The following is a 20,685-nucleotide window of genomic DNA, read 5'->3' on the forward strand; positions in this document are numbered from 1 at the left end:
CAGCCGCGGATGGCGGGAAGACGGCAGAAGACGGCGGGAAACGGTCCAAGATGGCGTCCGATGGCGGGAATCGGCTCCGGATGGCGGGAAACGACTCCGGACGGCGGGAAACTTCGCCACAGGTAAGTTACAAAAGTCTTTTTCAGGCACGCAGTACCCCGTGGTTGCGGGCACGAAATCCTGCCGACTACGCCAAAGCTGACTCGCCCCCTGGGCCGTGGGGCACTCGGATCCGGGCAATAGGGGGAACGATGGGAGTAGTAGTGGCTACCCGGTTCCGTGGCTCAGGGTGGTCAGGCCTGTGGTAGTCCGTTATGTGCTGATGCTTATGTCCGACTACGCCACTCGTGGATTGCGGTTATTAGGAACCGCCGCTGCATGCAGACCGCTGGGGCTGATGAGGTGTGCAGCTAGGGTAGTGTGACTCCCCACGGGAAGAGTGCGGCCCCAGGGCAGTATAGTGGATGGTGGGAGTGATGGTAGTGAGAGTCCCAGTGCTGGTAGTGCTGGAGGAGCAAGGAGCACACAGACAACAGGTTGCAGTCCAGGGTCTTTACTAGAACAGGTAAACTGACCCACAAACAGTCCCGGCTAGGAGGGGACCTGGATGTCTGAGAGCAACGGGGAAATTGGCCCTGGTCAGGGTGAGGGTGTAGGCCTACCGTGCTTTCTTCGCTTCTTCTGGCTATCTCCTCCTGATAGGGTAACAGCCCACGTTTCCGAGCTTTCCGTGTATTCTCGCCTGTATGGCCTGCGACGTGGATTCCTTTCTGCTCCCAGCCTTGTATGGCTTTACTGGTCCCTTCGGTTGTGGCAGGGCCTCCAGGCTTCTTAGGCCAAGGAATATACAGTCCCTTGCGGACTGGTTCTCTGCTGGGGGATGTGGAATCCTTCCAGCCTCAGACACCAAAGTCTGGTAAAGTCAGTCTCTGATTTGCCAAGACAGGCCTGCTTCGCCTCTTGTCTCTGGCTGGTGGCTCTCCTACTGCCACACTTCCTCTTAGGTGCAATCAACTTTCTGTCCCTGCTCCACTCTGGGACACGTCTCAGTGCTGAGACAGGCCATCCAGTTCTCTCTAACCCTGCCCCCAGTACCAGCTTTTATAGGGGCAGCCTGCTCTCCCTACTGGCCTGAGACAGAAGGCATTGCATGCTAATGTTCCCCTGACTAGAGAACCTCCCCCTTGCTCTCAGACACAGCTTTAATTACACTTGTGGCATCCAGGCCAGGGTGACACAACAACTCCTCCTGACAGGGGAGAAAGAAATGGTAAATGGCATGGCTAAAATTTGCCTCAACATCCGTCCCTCTTTCTATTCTACTTGTACACACACGGCTCCGCTCCGTACACCTCGTACACGCGTGGCTCCGCTCTGTACACCTCGTACACGCGCGGCTCCGCTCCGTACGCCTAGCACAAGCGCGGCTCCGCTCCGTACTCCTCGCACACGCGCTGCTCCGCTCCGTACGTCTCGTACACACAATTTTGGGCAAAGTAGCAGTGTGTGGTACTCATTGTATTAGGCTCATTGTATTAGGCTGCATCTAGCCTGGAAAATAATTTTGGGCATAGTAGCAGTGTGTGGTACTCATTGTATTAGGCCATCTATACCAAGCTACACCTGCTTTGAAATTAATAATAATTTTTAGCTGCATCTAGCCCGGAAAAATACCAAGCTCCACCAGCTTTGAAATTAATAATAATTTTTAGCTGCATCTAGCCCGGAAAATAATTTTGAGCCTGTAGCAGTGTGTGGTACTCATTCTATTAGGCCATCTATACCAAGCTCCACCACCTGTGTATGTAATAAAATTGTTTTACTGCTTCTAACCCAGCCAATCCTTTTGGGCTAGTACCACAGTTTGGCCACTCAGCTCTGCTCGGCTTCCATCCATCGTTTTTTGTGCAAACAACTACAGAGTCGTCAATTAGTTAACCACCAAAATGAGTGGCAAAAGGCCTGCTGCTGGTGGAAAGGGGAACAGGCGTGTTGGGAAGGAAAAAAAAGGTTGTGTCCGTGGGGTAGGATTTAAAGCAACAGTAACATCTGCAGAAGAAAGACCATCTTCCAGCCAAACTAATATGTCTACTTCTTTTCGTGGACAATGTGATCCAATCCCTTTCTTACGGCCACGCCCATCGCTACAAATTCCAGATGAGGCACAAAAACAGCAGGTGCTTTAACGGATATCAAGTGCTCCTTTAAGTGGGCTCTCCTCCACCTCAACTTCAACATCACAAATACTCCAGTCCTCAGAGGTGTCACCCCAATCGCACTTGCTTCCTCACAGCTCCCAAGTCTCCAGCTGCCCATCTAAGTATGGGGTAGCACAGATGGTTGAGTCTGCAGAGCGGTTTACTCATACTATAGCCTGGGAATCAGAGGTCTGCTCCAGAGCTTCTGTGAATCCAGACGAGGAATAGATCTGCATTGATGCCCAGAATCTTTATGAGTCAGGTCCAGGCCCAGATGAAGAAGGTTCTGAGCATAATGTAGACCCTTGTTCCCAAACTGTAACTCCTGTTGGTGGAGACAATGATGAAGACAATGATGAGACTCAAATACCTGATTGGAGTGACAACTTGTGTTTTCGGTCAGGGCAGGAAGAGGTTGCCTCTGAGGATGACGGGTGTGAGAACACACAGGGTGATGATGACGAGGTTGGAGATTCCACTTACTGTCAACCCACAGTCAGCCAGTCAATGAGGTCAGCAGAGGAGGTGGAGGAGGATGCTAGTGGTGACGAGGTTAGGTTGCGCCTTCCTGGACAGAGACGTAGTACTGGAAGCACGTCAACAACTGCATCCTCAAACACAACTGTGCCTCTGACCACAATTCGTGGTGGCTCTTCAGGTCACATGGGCTCTAAGCCTTGCATAGCCTGGGCATTTTTTCAGATCGATAAGGATGACCCAACTCGTGTTATCTGTAACATTTGTCACCAAAAGCTAAGTAGAGGCCAAAAAATCCATAGTTTGAGTACTTCATGCATGAACCGTCACATGGATATGAAGCATAAGTTGCAGTGGGAAGCTCACTGTGCTACAATGCGGCCTAGCCGGCCGGGCCAACCACCGTCTGCCCATCTTGTGCATCCGCAGCCTCTTCATCCTCTGTGACTGGGGGGACAGCAGTCACACATGTTTTTGGATGCAGACCTGCCATCTCTTTACCCGCAACAACGCCAGTGTGATTGGCAGGTCACCATTTCATTTGGAATTGAAACACCAGCTGGTGTTGAGCACTCTCCGACATCGAGAGCACCACCTTTGGACCAAGGCAACCTAACTTTTCCGCCTGCATCTTCCTCACAGACCGGCAGTTTGCCGGGGACACCCTACTCAACCCCGTCTAAGCACAACAGCCAGCCCTCGGTCCCTCAGATGTGGACAAGTAAAGGACCATTTCCTCCTAGCCATGAGAAAGCTAAGAGGTTGAATTTCACCATCTGTAAGCTCTTGGCTACACAAATGCTGCCGTTCCGTCTGGTGGACACAGAGGATTTTCGAGATCTTATGTCTGTCGCAGTGCCCCAGTACCAGATGCCCAATCGGCACTACTTCTCAAAGAAAGGTGTGCCTGCGCTCCACCAGCATGTCGCACACAACATCACTGCTTCTTTGAGAAACTCTGTGTGTGACAGGGTACATTTCACCACAGACACTTGGACGAATAGGCATGGACAGGGGCGTTACATGTCGCTGACTGGGCACTGGGTAACTATGGTGACACCAGGACAAGGGGCTGCTGTCCCCACAAGTTGTGCGTCAATCCTCTTTATCTCAAAGTTCCTCCACTGCTTCTGCCTCCTCAACCTCCTCTCGGTCCTCCACCTACACCCAAAGCCTGTCTGGTAATGCCATCCGCCTTCTAACTGCGCAGAAGGAATCCTGCACACCTCCTTACTATGCTGGCCGCAGGGCTCAACGTCATCAGGCGGTTTTTACTTTGAAATGTCTGGGAAATGTGAGTTACACAGCTGAGGAGTTGTGGTCAGCTCTGGAGAACCAGTTTCATGAATGGTTGTCTCCACTGGACCTGCAACCAGGGAAGGCCGTGTGCGACAATGCTGCAAACCTGGGTGCGGCCCTTCACCGGGGCAATGTCACACACGTGCCTTGTATGGCTCACGTGTTGAACCTGGTTGTCCAGCAATTTTTAGCCCACTATCCCGGACTAGATGGCCTTCTGCAGAGGGCACAGTCGCTGTGTGATCACTTCCGCCGTTCACATCCCGCAGCTCAGCGACTTACATCTCTACAGAAGTCGTTGGGCCTGCCACTTCACCGGCTGAAATGCGATGTGCTGACACGGTGGAATTCAACTCTGCACATGTTGCAGCGACTGTGGCAGCACCAACAAGCCCTGGTGCAATACGTTGTGATGTATAGCCTGGGCCAACGAGATCCAGAGGTGGGGCAAATCACACTGGAGGAGTGGTCTCAGATCAGAGACCTATGCACCCTTCTGCACAGTTTTGAAATGGCGATGAAGATGTTTAATGCTGACGAAGCCATTATCTGCATGACTATTCCGGTGATTTACATGCTGGAGCACATGTTAAACAGAATTCGGAGTCAGGTGGTGGGACAAGAGGAGGTGAAGGAAGTAGAGGAGGAGGAGTTGTATGCAGAAGGGCTAACATCTGCAAAGTTCAGACGGTCGGCAGCACCAAGGCGGCAGGCATGGGAGGGTGGGGGAGAGGGATTAACCAGGGCGCATGTTAGCAGCCAAACTGTTGAGGAAGGTGCAGGAGCCGAGGAAGAAGTGGAGGACGAACTGGCGATGGGCATGGAAGACTCATCAGATGAGGGAGACCTTGATCACATTTCTGTTGTGCGAGGTTGAGGGGAGAGGGCAGAGGAAGGAAGCATGATTCTTACCTCGCCACCAACACAACAGGGACTTAGTGGTCCTGGATGCGCAAGACACATGAGTGCCTTCTTGCTGCACTACCTGCAACATGACCCTCGGATTGTCAGAATTCAAAATAATCCTGACTACTGGGTTGTCACACTCTTAGATCCCCGGTACAAAAGTAAATTTGCAGAAATAATTCCTGCCATAGAAAGGGATTCACGCATGCAGGAGTATCAGCAGAGGCTGTTACAGAATCTTACATCTGCTTTTCCACAAAACACCAGTGGTGCACGCAGTGAATCTCACAGTTCTAACTTGCCAACCGTGGGACTGTCGAGTCTTCAGCACTCAAACCGTAACAGAAACACAGTATCTGCCGGTAACAGCAATTTTGTGCAATCATTTCACCACTTTTTTAGCCCAACCTTTGCAAGGCCACAGGAGACAAGAAGTCTGACACATAGTCAACGCCTAGAGACGATGGAAAAGGAGTATCTCCAAGTGAACATCGAAGCCATGACTGTGTCACTGGACCCTTGCTCATTTTGGGCTTCAAATCTGGAAAAATGGCCAGAGCTCACCACTCACACCTTGGAGATCTTGTCGTGCCCCGCAGCCAGCGTTCTCTCTGAACGTGTGTTCAGCGCTGCTGGTGGTGTGCTGACAGATAAGCGCACGCAGCTGTCCACTGAGAATGTAGACAGACTCACGTTCATAAAGATGAACAAATCATGGATCCGCAAGGACTTTTCTACCCCTGTGTCATCCTGGGGAGAGTAAAAGCTTGAGGATTTGGTAAAATCACCTCACCAACCGTTTTAAGCAATTCTGGGGCAATTGATACCACTTAAGTGGTGTATGTGCCACAATTTTTGGAAAAAATGGAGACTCCTTTTGGAGTCCCCTTGCTGTGTTTTACGTGACGTTGGCATCGTCAATTCCAGGTGGGTTGGGTCGCCCCCCCCCCTTTTAACTGTAAGAAACTACATACACTATGGCTTGGGGTAACACAGATGGTTGAGTCTGAAGACCTGTTTACTCAGAGGTCTGCTCCAAAGCTTCAGTGTCTGCTAGTCAGCGTAGAATTTTTAACTGCATCTAGCCTAGGCAATACTTTGGGCGTAGTAGCCCAGCTGCGAAGCAAGCTGCACTGCCTGTGTATCTAATAAGAATTTTTAAATGCATCTAGCCTAGGCAGACTGTGAAGACCCCCAACCAAACCCAGACGCTCAGCCCCCCTACCGCCCCCCTTTCCTTGACAATACAATAATGTAACTCTTACAACTGGATGGGTGAGGATCGGTCACAGCTTTATTAACTCTTTATACTCATTCCATTATAAAGGCATTTTATTTCTAAAATAATTCAGCTTGTTGCAGCATGCCCTGGGTCTCCACACCGGCAAGTTGGCCAACAAGTGTAACTCTCCAACATGTTCTTTCTATTTCCAGGCCACGGAGGATCCTGCGTACTCGTATGCAGGACTCTGACCTCCATCCATCACTCTTAACGCTTGTTCCACTCCGTCCTGGAGTCCTGACAGGAATATGTCCAGTCCAATATCCATTAAGTGAACACCGTCGGGCCGTATGAGGCCTGCTTTATCTCCTTCCAGTTGTCGGTGTTGTATCACTACACAGCCTCTGTCTCTTCTAAATTTTGCCATCCCAATATTTATTACCCGCCTTGTCCGTTCGATGGCCGTGATGTCTCGCGCACCTTGCCATACCGCTATCGGCACAATCTCTGACCATACTATAGTTAGTTTTGTGAAAAATTCTGTGAAGCGCTCAGTGTCTAGTTTCATTATTGCCATTAGTTATGCGCTCTTGTGATGACCTAGGTCGTTTCCCCTGGCCTGTATAACTAAGATGACCGGACCTCTTGCCTCTTTCCCTACCTTGATTACCTCCATTAGTACCCGTGGCCATAGCAGGCCTCCAATACCTCTCCAGTTGAAATATGTGTTAAGAAACTAATTTCCTCCCGCCTGGGCGGATTTTCGCCCTTTTTCTGCCAAATATATATACGAGTGGCCTATCACCCACACTGTTGGCTTAGCATCACCTGTAAAAGAAACAAACCACGTTAGGATAACAAGTCCGATCTTATGTATCTCGCCAAACACGTGGATCGCCATCTCCCTATCCTCTGAACTTCCGTTTCTGACAGTCCTGCTCTTGCTGCTTCCGTGGCCGCGCCTATGCGGAATGAGTGTGTCCCATAATCTTTGGGGTGGTTCCCTGCCGATGTTATGCATTTATTAAATATAGCTTGGAACTGGTATCTTGATAATGGCATTCAATCAATGTGTGATAGGAAGAAATTACTTTGTGATCTGATGGTTATATATGTTTTTACTATTGTTACCCAACTCAGTGTACCGTTTGTGGGTTGTAGAAGTACCCAAGTGCCCCTGCCCGCTGGAACTGTTTTCGATTGACGTATGCGTAGAAGTATTGCATTATTGGCTATGACTACGTCCTGGTGTAATAAGCCTGCACTGGTGGTAATTTTGGATTGAGGGACTAATTCGCTTATGCATAGCGTCTCGAAGAAGGCGATCGCAAATGCAGTAGACAGTAGTGTTGCTTCAAATTGTGAGTGTCATGTTAATGGTGTTAGGGATATGATGTGAGAAATCAGTTTTAGAGACACGGAACGGGACGTCTACACTCGACTTGGCTGACCCCTTTTCCACCCTTTTATGGATTGTCTGATGATGAATCTCTTTGTCACATCTCCCCAATTCAGTAGTTGGAAGTGAAATGCTACTCCGGTCAGACACCGCTGCGCTGACGCCCCTGATATGCCCCTCATCATTAGCTGGTGGAGAAATTCTATGGTGACTTGTAATCTGGCTTGTTCACATTGGTCAACCCGTCTGCCTGCTACTAGTCGTGTCCACTCTTCCCATGCCTTACCGTATGCTTGCCACGTCGACGGGGCAACTGACGCTCTGATTAATGGCATCAACTATTCGCCACTAGATCCCATAGGGAGGGTGAGCAACTGTTGCCCGATGGGTGGGCGTTGGGGATAAGCTCTGTGAAAATCTGCCAATTGAATTGTGATAAAGCGTTAGCAGCAGCTTTAGACCCCTCAGCATCGTGGCTAACACGGACCCATACATTGTGTTTTAGGCACAGGAATGCTAGCCGGCGTAGTAGGCCTAGCACTGGGAGAGACGATGATGCCATCTTATTAATGCAGTGCGCTAGGCTGGTGTTTTTTGTTATGAAGCATATATTTTTGTTAGCCAGGCGTGCGCCCCATATTTCTATTGCTACCACTATTGGGAAGAAAAATTATTTTCCGGGCTAGATGCAGCTAAAAATTATTAGTAATTTCAAAGCTGGTGGAGCTTGGTATAGATGGCCTAATACAATGAGTACCACACACTACTACTATGCCCAAAATTATTTTCCAGGCAAGATGCAGCTAAAAATTATTAGTAATTTGGAACTGGTGGGGCTTAGTATAGATGGCCTAATAGCATGAGTACCACACACTGCTACTATGCCCAAAATTATTTTACAAGCAAGATGCAGCTAAAAAATATTATTAATTTCAAAGCTGGTGGAGCTTGGTATAGATGGCCTAATACAATGAGTACCACACACTGCTACTATGCCCAAAATTATTTTCCAGGCAAGATGCAGCTTAAAATTATTATTAATTTCAAAACTGGTGGAGCATGGTATAGATGGCCTATTACAATGAGTACCACACACTGCTACTATGCCCAAAATTATTTTCCAGGCAAGATGCAGCTAAAAATTATTAGTAATTTGAAAGCTGGTGGAGCTTAGTATAGATGGCCTAATAGAATGAGTACCACACACTGCTAATATGCCCAAAATTATTTTACAGGCAAGATGCAGCTAAAAATTATTATTAATTTCAAAGCTGGTGGAGCTTGGTATAGATGGCCTAATACAATGAGTACCACACACTGCTACAGGCCCAAAAGGTTTTACTTGGCTAGGTGCAGTAAAAAATTTGTATTACATACACAGGTGGTGTAGCTTGCAACACAGATAGGCTACTCCACTGACTAACACACACTGCAAGAGGCTCAAAAGGATTTGCTTAGCTAGATTTAGCCAAATGCTGTGAAAAACACTTGCACAGCACTAAAACAGACCTGCCTGGTAAAAAGTGATAGGAACTGATGTAACCTAGCCCTCAAAAGGGCTGCAATTACAACTAGTCCTTACTCCCAACCTATCTGTCGATTTAAGAGCACAGACCTGCCTGCTAAAAGTGCTAGGAACTGCTGTAACCTAGCCCTCAAAAGGGCTGCAATTACAAACTAGTCCCTACTCCCTACACCTTTCTGTCTATTTAAGAGAAAATTTGCTTGCAATTCAGTTACACAATATAGCGCTAACAGCAGCAGCAGTGCCGTCTAACACTCAGCTGCAGCAGTGAGAAAATGGTGGCGACGGGGAAAATGGCTGGGTCTTATAGGGCAAGGACATGTGACATACACAGCCAATGACACATGCCCTTGTTTGTGTGAAAAAAAGCACTTTGCTCCGTGTGTGCGCTGCTGATAGGCTGACAGACTGCACCTCCCCACTGTAAATGCGGGAAAGAGAAAAAAAAATGGAGATCTTCATTATTTCTGCAGAGATCCATCCCCTGCCCCTCCCCCCGCCCCGCTGTACACTCAAACTGCGTATTAACATTGATTAACAGTATTACTGTGAAAAAATCCAGTTACGATTTTGGTGCACGAACAGTTATTGAACATAACCTCGAACAGCCGGATTTTTTTCAAATCGTTCGGGTTCGTCGAACGGCTCGAACACTGCCCAAAACAGCTCGAATTTGAGATTGGCGAACAGTTCGATTCGAACACCGCTGGGAGGAACAATTTAATGATCAAGACATTGGTGTTAAGATAAGAGAAGGTTGGGGAAAAACCTGTAAAGCAATAACTTATGAAATGTGGAGGGAAACCCAATTTAAGATCATTCATAAAGCAAGATCCGCCTTTGATCTCCCCAAAACGCCCCTTAAACCTGATAGAATTACTTATTGTCCTAAATGTAAAATTCTTTCTATGGTCTTGTTACATGGACTTTTGCTGTATCCAGAATTATGCATCTGGGGGGCTATTCTAGATTGCATTAAAGAAATGTGGAACTTTAAAACACAACTCCCTCTTGTTTGTTTAAGATCCCCCATTATTATTATATGTTTTGGTTCTATTGGCAAAGCGTATGTTACTAGGTTGTTGGTTGGAACCTTCAATCCCGACTTTACAGGATTTTATCTCACAATTAAATCTATTATATCTAGAAAGAATAGACGCAGAAAAAAATAAACTCACGAGCAAATACTTTGTTAAATGGAAAAGTTTTATTGGAAAACACTGTAATCAAGAAGAAATCACACATATTGTAACGCCGTTTGTTAACTCTGTTTGGTGTCACACTGAGACATTGAGAGGGTCCCTAGGAAAACTCCTGCAAGACCCAACAGATGATTCTGCAAATATTGTTTGATACATAAGAATCTATTGGGAAAAGTAATAGATATTAGAACACATAATGAGAAACCAACTTGCATAAAGGTGTGAAATGGTTAGACAAAGATTAATAATGAATAGCATGTAGATCAGGGAAAGGAAGGAGGATGAGAATAAGAACAAATTAGAAAGGAAGGATTGATCCATGTCACAACGTATGGCTGAAAGCTCAAGAATCAACAGCAAGACCCATTTGGATTGATTTTTTCTTGTGTTTATGTTTGGATGTGTTTTGAATTATCTTTACAATAAAAACAATAAAATGTTTTAAAAAAATAATAATAATAATACTATGGGAGGCCATGAAGGCCTATGGTAGAGGAACACTTATAAGAGATATTATTAGATACAAAGCTAAAACTAAATAATTCACACAAGATTTCCAAAATGGGGTGCAACAGGCTGAGGTGCAATACACCCTAAACCCATCAGCTGGTAATGGCCGGGAGTAAGAGGCAGCTCAGAGATTATTTCATGATCATCTTATCTCTAAGGCAGAAAACAAGCAGTTCTTTACAAAGAAAAATATTTTTAACAGGGGGAAAGTGTGGAGCATCTTCTTTATACCGTAGATAAATCACAGGAGGGTCCATCTTATGTCACGGAAAATAGAGACACCACAACAGGAAACAATAATGTGCTAAATGCCTTTCATACTTACTATTCTAATATTTATGAATCAAGATTTAGAGGAAATGAGGATGAACTTGGATTGTTTCTTGAGGATAAAAAATTACCTAAGTTTAAAGAGGAAAGTAGCTCCTAGGAAATCCACTGACAATGTCTGATCTTGAGGATGCATTACAGTCCCTTGCTAATGAAAAGGCACCCGGCTCTGATGGACTGTCATGAGTTTTTAAAAAAATATAAGGATCTCCTAATCCCTAAACTATGAGATACTTTTAATGAAGCATTAGAATAGGGTCACATACCAAAATCTACGAATGAGGCAATTGTAGTGATCCTTTTGAAACCAGGGAAAGACCTGCTGTCATATCGTCCCTTTTTTCTTCTATCGGTAGACACTAAAATTATTGCAAAGGCCCTGGCAAATAGATTGTTTCACATTATTACAGAGATTATTCATCAGGATCATAATTGCATGTGAAACAAGAGGAAAGAAGGAAAGAATGTATGCTATGCAAAGAATAATAACATGATTTTAGCAAACAGCAAAAATGAAGTAACTATAAAAGTAATTATAGCATGGATATCGATATGTCCTTTACAGCGGAAGCTGGTAAGATTGTGTCAATATCCACCATGAAACGAGTACTGTATCAACATGGGCTGAAAGGCCACTCTGCCAGGAAGACGCCATTACTCCAAAAGAAACATAAAAAAGGCAGATTAATGTTTGCAAATGCACACAGGAACACAGACCTTAATTTTTGGAGACATATCCTGTGGTCTGATGAAACTAAAATTGAACTTTTTGGACATAATGACCATTGTTGCGTTTGGAAGAAAAAGGAAGAAGCTTGGATGCCTAAGAACACCATCCCAACTGTGAAACACGAGGGTGTCAGCATCATGTTGTTGGTTTGTTTTGCTGCAGGAGGGACTGGTGCACTTCATAAAATAGATGGCATCATGAGGAAAGAACATTATGTAGCAATACTGAAGCAACATCTGAAACATCAGCCAGGAAGTTAAAGCTTGGGCGGAAATGGGTCTTCCAAATGGACAATGACCGAAAGCATACTGCCAAAATGGTAACAAAGTGGCTTAAGGATAGCAAAGTCAATGTTTTGGAGTGGCCATCACAAAGCCCTGATCTCAATCCTATTGAAGATTTATGAGCAAAGCTGAAAAAGCAGGTACGAGCAAGGTGACCTATAAACCTGGATCACTTACACCAGTTTTGTCAGGAGGAATGGGCCCATATTCCGACCAACTATTGTGAGAAGCTTGTGGAAGGATATCCCAAACGTTTGACCCAAGTCATTCAGTTTAAGGCTAAGTGCCCACAATGCAGAAATGCTGCAAATTTTTTCCGCATCTCCCTGGCAGGAAAAATACATGTTAATTTTACATGCATTTTTCCTGTCAGGTAGAAGCGTTTGTCAAGAGTTTTTGTATGCATTTCTGCATGCGGGTTATCAAGCGCTTTTCCAAGAGATTTTAGCATCACTTGGAAAGTGCTTGACAACTTGGTCACACTATATAAATCCATGCAACCGGCATGGATTTATATAGTGTGACCAAGTTAATAGTTAAAAAAAAGAATAAAAATGGTAAAAAATAAAAAACAAACATTATACTTACCTTCCGATGGCCCCCGGTCTTTCCTCCGATGCGTCCGGTATCTTGTACAGTTCGCAATGGTGTAAAAGGACCTGCGGTGACATCATTTAGTCATGTGACAGGTCACACGACCGCTGACGTCAGCGGTCGCGTGACCTGTCACATGACTAAATGACATCACCGCAGGTCCTTTTACACCATTGCGAGCCGTACAACTGACCGGACGCATTGTACAGGAGACCGGGGGCCATCGGAAGGTAAACATAATATTTATTTTTTATTTTAAATTCTTTTTTTAACAGGTACTATGGTACCTGGGTTAGGAGGAGAGTCTCATCTTCTCCAGACCCGGGTACCATCCGCACATTGAATTGCTTAAGATCCGCATGTGCACATGTAGTGATGCGAGTAGTAAGCGATTCAATGCAAGTCAATGGCGGCAATTACGCTGCGTGTCCGCAAAATTAATGGATATGGTGTGTATTTTTCCGCAATGATAATGGGGACCATGGGGCACGTATTACCAAGCATTTTGTAAGCGTTTTCGCTGTGGAAATTCCGCTGCAAAAATGCTTGAAAAACGCATATTGGGCACGCAGCCTAAGGGCAATGTTACCAAATACTAATGAAATGTATGTAAACTTTTGACTTTGCAGTAAGTAATAAAAATGCCATAAAACATTCTCTCTCTCTCATTATTCTGGCATTTGGCAAATATTATAAATTATGGTAATCCTAATTGACCTAAAACCGGAAAGGTTTATTCTGATTTCATGTCAGATATTGAGAAAAACCTGCAGATGTGTCTTTTTATATAGTGTATGGAAACTTCTGGTTTCTACTGTAGGTGATATCCAGAAGTCTACTGATCCTATTCTGAACATTATTGGATAGTTTGGAGAATGGTCAGGACTGTCCATTAATTGGGATAAGTCGGTTATTCTACCATGTGATGATATCCCTGATTCCAGCATATTAGAACATACACGAATACAAAGGGTTGAGAAATTCTAATACCGAGTATAAGTATAATGATAAGATCTCAGGATTACATTGCACTGAATCTTTATCTTCTTCTGGAAAAGTATAAAAAGAAAATCGATGTGTGGTGGAGATTACCATTATCAGCTGTAGGACGAGGGAACTTATTAAAAATGATATTGATGCCCCAACTCTTATACATTCTGCATAATGCCCCTATTTGGATCCATAATTCCCATTTTCAGAAAATTCATAGCAAGTTTCATTCTCTTATATGGAAAAAGAAATCGTCTAGGATGAAATGTGAATATCTACAAAGTGACGAGGAATCTGGTGGATTGGCGATTCCTAATGCACTAATATATTATATTGCAACATTTGGGTGGGTGGCATAGCGCTGCAAACCCAAATAGTATTAAGGGGTTAATTACCTCAGGAACACCGTGGAATATTCCTATTCATATAGTGGAACTGAATGACCTCGCACACAAGAAATCACTATACCCTACACTTGCTCTACTCTACAAGGTCTGGGATAGGGGTAAAGATATAATGGAAATAGGAGACGGCAATGAACCTACACCTATATGGTTTAATAATAAATATGCAGAGGTCTATAAATTAGAGGGATTCCGGAGTTGGGTGGATAAAGGAATATATACGATATAAAACATATTGTCTGAAGGGATACTTAAGTGCTTTGATCAATTTTGGTTGACAAATAAACAATTGTATAAATATCTATAGTTTCGGCATTCATTTAATGCACAATCAAGATGGACGCCCTTTTGGGTAGAAAATAATACTTTTGTTAAGTTGGTATTAGAGAAGGGAAATACTAAGGGTCGTATTTCTGATATTTACTGAGTCCTTCTTGATAATTATTTTAAAAAATTTCCTTCTGCAGCTAGACAAAAATGGATGGAGATATAGGTTCAATTTCTGAGGATTAGTGTTGAGCGAGTAAGTTCTGTCCGAGTATTTACAGCTGCTCGGTGATATGGTTGAATCGCTCCCATGTGCATGATTTGCGACTGTTTGACAGCTTTATTACATGTGAGGAATGTGTAAGAAATAGACATTCCTCCCATGTAACAAAACTGTCAAACAGTCGCAAATCATGTACACAGGAGCGATTCAACCATATCACCGAGTAGCTATAAATACTCGGAGCTCGGCCCGAGCATACTCGGCGAAAGGGTTAATAGAACATACTCGCTCAACACTACTGAGGATCAATGGAGAGCGGTATTAGAACTGGTTCCCCAATTATCTGTAAATGAGGCTCAGAGATTTCCCCAGATCATATTAATACACAGGAAATATAAGACGCCTAGATTCCTATGTAACATAGGATACCGGACTGCTGCTGAATGTCCAAGATGTAACATGGATGCTGCGGGCCTATTACATCCGCTATGGGAATGCCGGGAGATAGGTAAATACTGGAAAGGAGTTCTGTCTATTATAAAGAGGGTATATAAAATAGATATTCAACCAGACCCAAAAAATGCCTATTAGGTATATTAGAAGATGATATGGAATTTGACCCAATTTCAATAGGGATTTCACGTATTTTATTTCAAGCTAGGAAACATATTGCATCCAAATGGATTAACCCCTCACCTCCAGAAATTAGTGAACTCAAAAATAGGATAAATAATATTATCAGATTAGAAAAAGGGGTATATAAAAAACAAAACTGAATGAATACATTTGAGAAAATATGGGGCTTATGGTTGGATACACCGGGAATGTCATCAAGGGGGTTATTGTTGGAGAGACAATGACTTATGGGAGAAGGGTATTGGCGAGGTCTAATGTTTCATTGTAATGTACAGTATATTGGAATTCCTTAAATGTGGTATGGGTAATATAGCACACCTATATGTGTATAGGATTATAATGTTTATTACAATATTATGGTTTTATAAGAAATTTCAAGAACGTAGAATGTTAATTGTAAGATATAGTCACTGCAAGTTATCAGACGGTAATGGGCAAGCTGAAAGGATATATAGGAGAGATGCATATGTCATCCCTATGGTATGTTATTTTATTATTGTATGTACTGGTTTCTTGTTTTGTAAAAAAAAAAAAAAAAAAACCTAATGAAAAAAATCTCAAAAATTTATTGGATTAAAAAAAAAAAAAAAAAGATTAGAAAAAAGGCTTATCCCCTGTGTGAGTTCTCTGGTGCTTTACCAAAGCTGATTTATGGTTAAAACATTTCCCACATTCTGAACATGAAAATGGCTTCTCCCCTGTGTGAGTTCTCTTGTGTTTATTAAAATATGATTTATGGTTAAAACATTTCCCACATTCTGAACATGAAAAAGGCTTCTCCCCTGTGTGGGTTCTCTGGTGGTTTTCAAGATTGATTTTACGATTAAAACATTTCCCACATTCTGAACATGAAAAAGGCTTCTCCCCTGTGTGGGTTCTCTGGTGTTTATTAAGATGTGATTTATGGTTAAAACATTTCCCACATTCTAAACATGAAAAAGGCTTCTCCCCTGTGTGGGTTCTCTGGTGTTTATTAAGATGTGATTTATGGTTAAAACATTTCCCACATTCTAAACATGAAAAAGGCTTCTCCTCTGTGTGAGTTCTTTGGTGATTAACAAGATTTGATTTCTGGGTAAAACATTTCCCACATTCTGAACAGGAAAAAGGCTTCTCCCCTGTGTGAGTTCTCTGATGCTTAATCAAAACTGATTTTTGGTTAAAACATTTCCCACATTCTGAACAAGAAAAAGGCTTCTCCCCTGTGTGGGTTCTTTGGTGACTAACAAGATCTGATTTAAGGTTAAAACATTTCCCACATTCTGAACATGAAAAAGGCTTCTCCCCTGTGTGGGTTCTCTGGTGACGAACAAGATCTGATTTAATGTTACAACATTTCCCACATTCTGAACATGAAAAAGGCTTCTCCCCTGTGTGGGTTCTCTGGTGGATATTAAGAGGTGTTTTCCGGTTGAAACATTTCCCACATTCTGAACATGAAAAAGGCTTCTCGCCCTTGTGGGTTCTCTGGTGATTAACAAAAACTGATTTCTGGTTAAAACATTTTCCACGTTTGGAATAAAAAAATCTATTCTCCGCTGTGTGAATGTTTTGATGTTTAAGAATAGACTTTTTGAGGGTAAAACTGTTTCCATTTTCTGAATGTGAAAATGACTTCTTTCCTTTAGGAGAAGTTTGTTTTTTAATGCTTATTTTATTTTGATTTTCCTTAGTAGTCGGTAATGAATCAGAAGATAGGACCTGTTTCATAGAAGAAGTAATGGTATTCACTTCAATTGTATCCTGTGGGATCTCAAGGTCATCCAATTTAAAGATCTCCTGTCCATCTGATCTTCTGGTACAGTCATCTGCCAAGAAAAAAAAACAATTATTAATTTTGAATAAAATATCCTTGAAATTGATATTTTTTAACATTTCTACTTAAAATGTCTAAACAATCAGATCCCTGGGCTACATGCTAATCCAGGGAAATGAAGAAATACATGCTCAAGTTTAAAAATCAATTTTATTAGACACAAATCTAAAAAATAGAGGATTTTAAATATTCCTCTATTTTTTAGATTTTTGCCTAATAAAATTGATTATTAAACTTGAGCATATATTTCTTCATTTTCCTGGACTAGCATGTAGCCCAGGGATGTGTTTGTTTAGATTAATTTAGAAGTGGTATGCAATCTTTATTTATTTTTCTATGGGATTCTTGTGTTAATTGTACTTAAAATGTCTGTAGAAATGGGAAGTTATTGACAGAATGACAGTTCACAGTCTAATAGAAAACCTCATAGGATGAACCAGTAGAGCGTGGTGTCCAACTGTTTGCTTATTCTGTCTCCAAAATATGGAATAAGAAGCCATCAAAAAATGTTATGTAGGCAAAAATGATACCAATAAAAACTTCTACTCATCTCACAAAAAACAAGCTCCCACTCAAGTCAAGGATTCCACATTATTAGATTCTCAAAGGCTCTTTAGAATCAACATGGCTTCCATAAACCAATCCAGCAAAATCCGCTCTCCCGAAGTCAAATCCCCCCTCGCTTCTGCGTCCAAACAACATTTAGCATCCATGTATTTGGCAATACTATAGTGAGAGGAACCCACTTAATTTAAGGTGTGTGTCTCCTGGAGCTCAATCTGGGCACTATGCGATTGGTAAAAAATGGCCAATGTGCAATTTTTTCTCTCCAACATCCATTGAGTGCTAATGTTCAGAAAGTGCCTATGGAGTCAAAATAATCAAAACTCCTATAGATTAATTCACTGAGAGTTATAATTTCCTAAATGAAGTCACTTTATGGGGATTTCTACTGCTTTGGTTTTCTGACATTTTGTCATATTACGGCTTCTGCAAATGGTGTGTCCCATCTCCTCTGGGATCTTCTCCTGCGAAGTATGCTTCAGTCACCAGGAGCCGCCTTATTCATCCTGCAGGCGGTGCTGGTGATGGAGGAGACGTCAGAACCAGAAGCTCTGGGCGGCGCAGGCTCTGTCCAGCCATTAGGATTCGGGTGCCTGTGACCTGTTGAATCATCCTGTCTGGCAATATGGGTGTGTGTGCTGTCCAGCTGAAGTAATCTACTTCAGCTAATTGGAAAACACCACACCCTACTAAAGCTGGAAGCATATTGCCGGAAGCTGCCAGATACAGCCTTGTTCTCCTCTGGTTCAGTCCTCTGTCCTCAGCTCCCGGCTTGTGTATTTGTTTCTGTTGTGATCCCAGTCCGTTTACTGACTACTCTTGTGTCTTCTGATTTTGTATTTTCTCTGCCCTCCTGTTCTGACCCGGCTATCTGACTATTCTTCTTGCCATCTCACACCACAGAACATCAGGTAACACCATGGCCCAAGCCTAGGGGTCTCTGTGTAAGTCCAGATCCATGTAGAGGGGTTAAATGGTGATGAGCAAGACAATCCCTGGGATCTAGAAAATGGAGTAGATAGCGCCAAGCCTGTTCGTGGTAGCCATCTTTTTAGATGTCAGGTGACCATGAACAGTGTCCCCAATATATTGTGTCTGTAAACTATTCCAGCAAGATCTGCATTCATATAGCTAAATGTTGCTCCTTCCCTTCTTAACCTGCCATGTGTCCAGACAGTAGTGTACAACCGTATATAGGGGATCGTCAGATTCAAGAGAAGTTGGAATATTATTTGTAAGGTCCATTTGTTTCCTATTATCATTTGTGAAGAATCTCAAAGTTATCACCTCACCACATAAAGTGACACACGTCAGATCTGAAAAATGAGACCTGATTAACAACACAAAACTGGCTGCGGGAAGGGATTAAATCAGAATATTTTGGGCACCAACTACTGTAGTCAAAAACTGTGACTATAGACAATAACACATCTACTGAAATGATCAAACTCAACAGTCTCCATCAGTAATAAATGAGTAACTAGTGGTGAAACCTCTCTGGGGTAATTAGAGTATGGGGCTCGGTGGCTCTTGGCAATCTAAACTATTATAAGGGACAATATTTTCTGTCAGATGAGTTTCAAGAAGAAATATTAGACATTCAAAGAGAACTTTTTATAATAGTGCAGAGATGAGGTGTCTTAAATTTAGCCCTCGGGCATTGGGAAGACGTAATGGAGACCTTCTTTTAAAGACTACCAGGGAGTTACAGAGACACATAAGTGAGTCAGGCCGATCCCACCACAATAAAGGTATTATACAGAATGAACCTGGAAAAAAATACAGAATAAAAGATATGTTACATCCCCAATAACAACGTATGTATGAGGGGAGAGCTCCAACACTAAACCGAACTTGCACTCATATATGGTGGACCATTGGAGCTACTATAACTCCTGAGCAGAAGAGTAGAGAAAGTATTAGCGCCCCCATTTCAGGAGAGATTGTGCAGTAATCTGAATTCTTTAGGATTGAAAACATAACGAAATTTATGACGTGGAGTGAATCCATGAAACCAGGGCTGGAGCCAACACATCTCCTGCAGGGGTGAATAAATGTATATTACAGCCATCAGCCACGCACAGCTTAGAGATATATCATGGCACAGGTGTAATGTTTTCTGTATAGTTTATCACAATCCTGTTTGAAGTTAGATTTAAAATAAATTTTAAAGTTTAGATAAAAGGAAACTCTGCTGTTATTGCATCATTACCCTCCGCTTTCTCTTACAGGCCCATCATATTTTTCTTCAAGTGATTTTCTCACTTGTCAGCACATTCTACATACGCTGACATTTGGCTTTGTAGTTTACAGATCTGGGCAGGTAACGGTCAGCGTCTACTAATCCCAGGGGCTAGGTGGATCCTCCAGATTGTAAATTCTACAGAAAAGGTCTTTCACAATTCACAAAATCATTTGAACATTTTCAGATGGAGGTGAATGTTATGCTCCAGGGGCAAAATGGTGACCACACGATTGTGATACAGCCGGACTACCGAACTGATAAAGAAGCCACAGCCGGGGACTGAGAAGAATCTGTGACTTCTCAGCATTTAGTGGTTACTACTCACCTGGGTAGTCATATGTAGGAATCTCCTCTTTACACCACTCATCACTCCTCATATATGTCTCTGTAGTATTAATATGGGTCAGATCTTCACCCTGAAACAAATATTATAAAAGTCAAAGACAGATGGAGAAGTCCCATCTATGATCAGCTGTAATCCTGCCATCTCCACCGTTCTCATTACACAAATATAAAACATAATAATGGTGGATAAAACAAGACTGAATACAAAACCTTTACAGCTGTCTACACATCATAGGGGAGATCTCATGACACCTTCTCTCCATCTACCTGATGATCCTGAGGAACATTGGGGTCTTCTTGTTTACAGTCCTGTGGAAGAAGAGGACGGGGACATCTCTCTGGTGTTGTCCTCTTACTGGACAGATCTGGAGGAAACACATACAGGGATTGAATTCATTCTTTACATACAGATAATTATAGGCCGTGTGTATTTAGTCCTGTCTATTACCTGGTGATTTGAGGGGCTGGGGAACCTCCATCATGACGTCCTTGTACAGATCTTTGTGTCCTTCTAAATAC

General features: G+C 43.1%; 1 protein-coding gene across 1 annotated transcript; it reads right to left on the reverse strand.

Annotated features, from left to right (window-relative positions):
* Positions 1 to 14,888: 14,888 nt before the first annotated feature.
* LOC141176210 (uncharacterized) lies at positions 14,889 to 20,235 on the reverse strand. Its single transcript, XM_073660195.1, has 2 exons — positions 20,147 to 20,235; positions 14,889 to 17,004 (listed from the first exon to the last, which is right to left on the reverse strand). The coding sequence occupies exons 1-2, from the start codon at positions 20,196 to 20,198 to the stop codon at positions 15,791 to 15,793; spliced, it is 1,266 nt and encodes a 421-aa protein (XP_073516296.1). The 5' UTR covers positions 20,199 to 20,235; the 3' UTR covers positions 14,889 to 15,790.
* Positions 20,236 to 20,685: the final 450 nt, after the last annotated feature.

The sequence above is a fragment of the Phyllobates terribilis genome, unplaced genomic scaffold (genome assembly GCF_046119375.1).
Source record: "Phyllobates terribilis strain yellow unplaced genomic scaffold, ASM4611937v1 Scaffold_17__1_contigs__length_24005725, whole genome shotgun sequence".
NCBI lineage: Eukaryota > Metazoa > Chordata > Amphibia > Anura > Dendrobatidae > Phyllobates > Phyllobates terribilis.

Coding starts and splice junctions, on each gene's coding strand:
- LOC141176210 (XM_073660195.1), bottom strand. CDS start 20,198: ATGAGGAGTGATGAGTGGTGTAAAGAGGAGATTCCTACATATGACTAC. Junction 17,005..20,146: donor TCCTACATATGACTACCCAG/GTGAGTAGTAAC, acceptor TTTTCTTGGCAG/ATGACTGTACCAGAAGATCA.